We start from the raw sequence: 4,619 nt of genomic DNA, 5'->3' as shown, positions 1-4,619 counted from the left end.
CTCGATTCGAGATTGGAGGTAAAAATTTAATTGTGATTTAATTTTTACACACACAATTTAATCGTAAAGTTTTGATACCCATTATGGAATCGTTCCATATAAAATTTTTAAACTTCCGCTGCACCGGGTATCAATTCTGATTGATCTGATCACTGTTCTCCAACATATGGGGCGTCTCTAATGGAGGGAGGAGGCGTGAGGGAGGATAAGTGAGGGTGGAAGGAGTCAAAGTTCTCTTAAATATCTAACAAATCCTATTTTTGCACTTTAGTCCCTGAAAATTTTGAAATTTGCAAAATAGACCCTGATCAAAATTAACTCGGCCCTTGAATTCTGTAATATTCGATTATCTCAAATAAAGTCAATTAAGATAAATTTTGTGCATTACAAGTTCTTTGGCAGTAGAAGTTTACAGGGGAGGATTCTTGGAAAAAAAACAGAATTGAAGTAAGAGTTTCTGGCCAAAGTTAAATGGAAGAAACTATCCCACCAACAAAAATCACGATTATGTGATAAATTAGATATAACAGTGCAGTTTGATTTATTAGAGGTTTTTTAAAGAAATTTGATGAGCGGAATCAAGTACTTGTGTGGAAGTGTAGAAATACCAGTGTTCTAAAAAGCTTGATTAAGTCTCGTTTAATCTCGCTTAAGCTTGAAGCTTCCCCAAAACGCTTCGCTTCGGCCAAAAGCGGTAAAAAAGCGATCAGACATAGGTTGAACATGTCAAGTGTCATTAAATATGTTTAAATGTGCTATTCTAAAAACTAAAATTGATTAATAAGACGAAAAATGATCATAAATTAGTGATTTTATTAGTAAGTGATTGTTAGAAATGTTAGAAATGTACAGTATTGGATGGTTAAGTTTAGCGATAATGTGAATGCAGTACATATTGAGGGATTTTACAGCTAATATTTTAAATTAACCAATTAATTTAGTTTATGTTAAATGACACGGGATATGAAATGAATGATAAAATAAATTGAATTAAAATCTCACAAAAAATTAATGCATTACAATTGAATTTATTTTATTTATTCATTATTTAATCTGTTAATTTGTTTGAGATGACTAAAATTATAGTTTAAATTAAAAACGTTTTTTTTAAGCTTAAGCTCGTAATAATCGCTTAAGCTTAAAAAGCTTGAAGCTTGACTCTCACATTTCGATACAACTAAAATTATAGTTTAAATTAAAAACTTTTTTTTTTACGATTAAGCTCGTAATAATCGCTTAAACTTAAAAAGCTTGAAGCTTGACTATGAGGTTTCGACACACTTTGACGAACCTTGAGAAAGACGATAGAAGACATGATGCTTTGGATCATCTTGTCTGGCCCATAGAAAGCTATAATACTCGGAGGCCCACAAAGCTCCGGGCCAGTATCAATCGAATGATTGAACCCTTGTCCACCCAGTTTTATCAGCAGTGTGATCTTCCGACTACTCAATTCCAAATCCATTTGATTTGAAGTCTCAAATGGCCGACGAAGCAAATCGAACTGTAATCAGCATTAATCTGCCGCTTATTTTATGATATTTGATGATTTGTTGATTAATTTTTATTTGCTTGTTAATTAACATAGGCATTTCTAGAAATCCAAGGTCGAATGATCGAGACTACGGGAAAATTGAAGCAGGTTAGTTTTAAATCCACTCGAATGCTGTCCAGAATCTACAGAAATTTCGAGTGAGTTAGCTAAATTTTTGATTTGACGTATATAGGTTCAGAATCAGCTGCGGAACAAGGAGGGGGACAAGAAGCGGGCTTACTTGACCTTGGAGGAGCTTAAGCAGTTGTCTGATGATACCAATGCGTATAAATCTGTTGGCAGAACGTAAGTCGTTTCGAATCCCTTTCGCCCCTTTGTTTTGATGGAATTATGTGCGATAAATCCGTGTCATGTGGTAATTCAAATGTTTGAAATTTAAGATGATGTGGGCAGATTTATTTTGGAGCCCAAACCGTTTTTGATGGAAGAGCAAGAAAAGAAGATGAAAGATAGTGAGGACGCTATAGCCTCGTTGCAGGTGTGGTTTTGCTCTTGACATGGATGTTTTTTTTTTGTTGTTGGGGAGTTTTTGTAGACGGAAGAGTTACTTTAGATGTGACTTAGGTGCAATTTTAAGCCTCAGGTGTTAAATTTTTGCATGGTTTGTCCTCTTGATGATTGTGATTTTTCTAGCGGGCGCGGAGGAAAAGGAAAACCACAGTTTGTGGAGTTTTAAATTCTTAGATTGAATGGTGAATTCTTGCTAAAGAGAGTGATAAGACACATTTATGTTAAACCATTAGCCAGAAATTATCTTGGGAGTAAGTTCAAATTCCAGAGGCCAAGCTCATGATAGCCTTTTACAGATGGAAAAAGGTCTGATTTTGCTTCATAATTTTCTTTTCTTAGACTGCTATAGGTGTGGGCGACATGTGTCAAATAATCACTGGTCTCAGCATTAGCATATGCTGAAGCATTAATGGCTAATGACAGGATATTATAAATGGTTGGATGCATCGTTTCTTTGAGAATGAGATAAGGACACCTCTTTCATATTTTGTTATATGGTTATATGTTCATATTTCAACTACAAAGAAAATAACAAAAAGGTGTAAAATAGAAGGATTATTAGTTTTATTTCTAGTGAGTTGTGATAGCAATGGCATGGAACTCAAAACTTGTGTAAGATCTCGATGAGTCTTCATGCTTTCCAATGTGAGACTGATGTTGATTGTTGTGTTGTTTAGAGCAGTTTGTGAATATTGTGGTGTACTATCGGGAAAATGAAGAGAGTAATGATGTGAATAAAAGTTAGTCTGTTTACTTTCCAGGGACATGACTTGCTTGCAACTATATAGTGCCTGATGTGGACCTGAAATCTCATTCGAGAATACCTGTTACTGACTTTTTATATAAGTTGCTCCAATCAGTTTCTTCTTTGAGTTTGGATTTTAATCTTAATGGTGAAGATTGCTAATATATCTTTTTGCTAATCACATCGAAGAAGAATTGTGAGAACTCAACTGGTGTTAACATCATGAACGTGTGATAAATGAAACAGCTTCCAAGTGATTGGTGAACATTCTTTTCCAAAGAGAGCTTAGCTAGAGAGGGTAAATCTTATGATTACTTGGAGTTCCTTTACCACTCTCTCAAACTTGGTATAACTTGAACGTAGGATCTATGTGATGGGATTCCGACTATCTACCACTGAAATCATTTGTAGGTCACTGATTTCCTTTACCTATCTTTTCCCTTTCTTAAAACGCCATTTGTTCTTATACAGTTGGTTGGCATGTCTCCTAGTATATAACAAAAGGAAAATACACCAGGAGGGGATTAGACAAATACTTCTCATATGATTTCTTCTAACTCGTGAACAGAGTTTTCCGAGATTGTTAGGAGTTGGAGGGAGCGGAGCTTAAGGCCCTCTAGCTCCCGATAAAGCATGACTAAATCGTGTGTATAATTCTTTAAATATAATGGTAACCAGCAACTATTGTTACTGATCTGCCAATTACTTGAAACCTATTGTCCTCACCACCACAATTGATTAAATGCTTTTGTTATCAATAGCTCTTGTGTGTTAGGGATGAAACTAACTAAAATATGTGCATGCATCCCATTTAGAAGCTTAACTTTGCCACTTCCCCCAAAATACTCTGAACGAGGATTTTCCTGCTATTAATCCGAGATTGAAATATTTGTTCATGGAGTAGACGTCGAAGGAATACTTGGAAAAACAGATGGCTGAGACAGAGAACAACCTGAGGGAGCTGTTGCAACAAGATCCCGGTCTTGCTCGACAGATAATGTCTATGTCTGTATAATCCACACTGGTGTTACGTGACACAAGCTGGAGCCTTATTTTCGATATCAAGACGGGTTTCTTTATTGGCTATGCGTATATCAGGCAGCAATTGAAACCAGATACTCTTGTTGTATGTTTTTAAAAGATTTGAAGTTTTGTATTTGCTTGTCTGGCGGATCTCTCCTTGGAGAGTGCTGCAGCTTCTGAAATTTCAAGATTGATATTTCGAGGGTTGTAAAGTATTGGGTAGCGGGCTTGTATGGCTTGAGGTAATTTTCTCAGTTTTATCAAATCTTAGTTGAATCAAATATCAATCAAATCTCTCCTTGGAGAGTGCTGCAACTTCTGAAATTTCAAGATTGATATTTCGAGGGTTGTAAAGTATTGGGTAGCGGGCTTGTGTGGCTTGAGGTAATTTTCTCAGTTTTATCAAATCTTAGTTGAATCAAATATCAATCAAATCACACTACTATTTAATGGTTGTTTTGTTTTGTTTTGTTTTGTTTATAACTAGTCCGGTTACACTTATTTTTAAAAAAATAATACGAATGAAATTATTTATAATTAGCATGATCCAAACTCTCAACTTCCAACCCATCCCAATTTCACCAATTTTATTCTTCAAAATTTTTGTTTTTTGTGAATTTACAACATGATTACCAACTCAACAACTCATAATACTTGAAATCTCTGAATTTATCACAGATCAAATTATAGAGGTTACTTTTAGCCCCAAGCCTTTCAACTCCTTCCAAGTTGAACAAGTTCATGGTGCAGTATTGTCTATGTAGTATACAATTGTATTCATTATTT

General features: G+C 35.1%; 1 protein-coding gene across 1 annotated transcript; it reads left to right on the top strand.

Annotated features, from left to right (window-relative positions):
* Window positions 1-1,349: 1,349 nt before the first annotated feature.
* Window positions 1,350-4,283, top strand: LOC140891376 (prefoldin subunit 1). Its single transcript, XM_073299837.1, has 5 exons — window positions 1,350-1,506; window positions 1,589-1,642; window positions 1,728-1,840; window positions 1,949-2,033; window positions 3,715-4,283. Exons 1-5 carry the CDS (start codon window positions 1,483-1,485, stop codon window positions 3,823-3,825), a joined length of 387 nt encoding a protein of 128 aa, XP_073155938.1. The 5' UTR covers window positions 1,350-1,482; the 3' UTR covers window positions 3,826-4,283.
* The last annotated feature ends 336 nt before the right edge of the window (window positions 4,284-4,619 follow it).

Source organism: Henckelia pumila, chromosome 3, assembly GCF_033568475.1.
Source record: "Henckelia pumila isolate YLH828 chromosome 3, ASM3356847v2, whole genome shotgun sequence".
In the NCBI taxonomy this organism is placed as follows: Eukaryota; Viridiplantae; Streptophyta; class Magnoliopsida; order Lamiales; family Gesneriaceae; genus Henckelia; species Henckelia pumila.
Note: the sequence above shows the minus strand (reverse complement) of the source record. Positions and strands in the feature narration are given on the sequence as shown.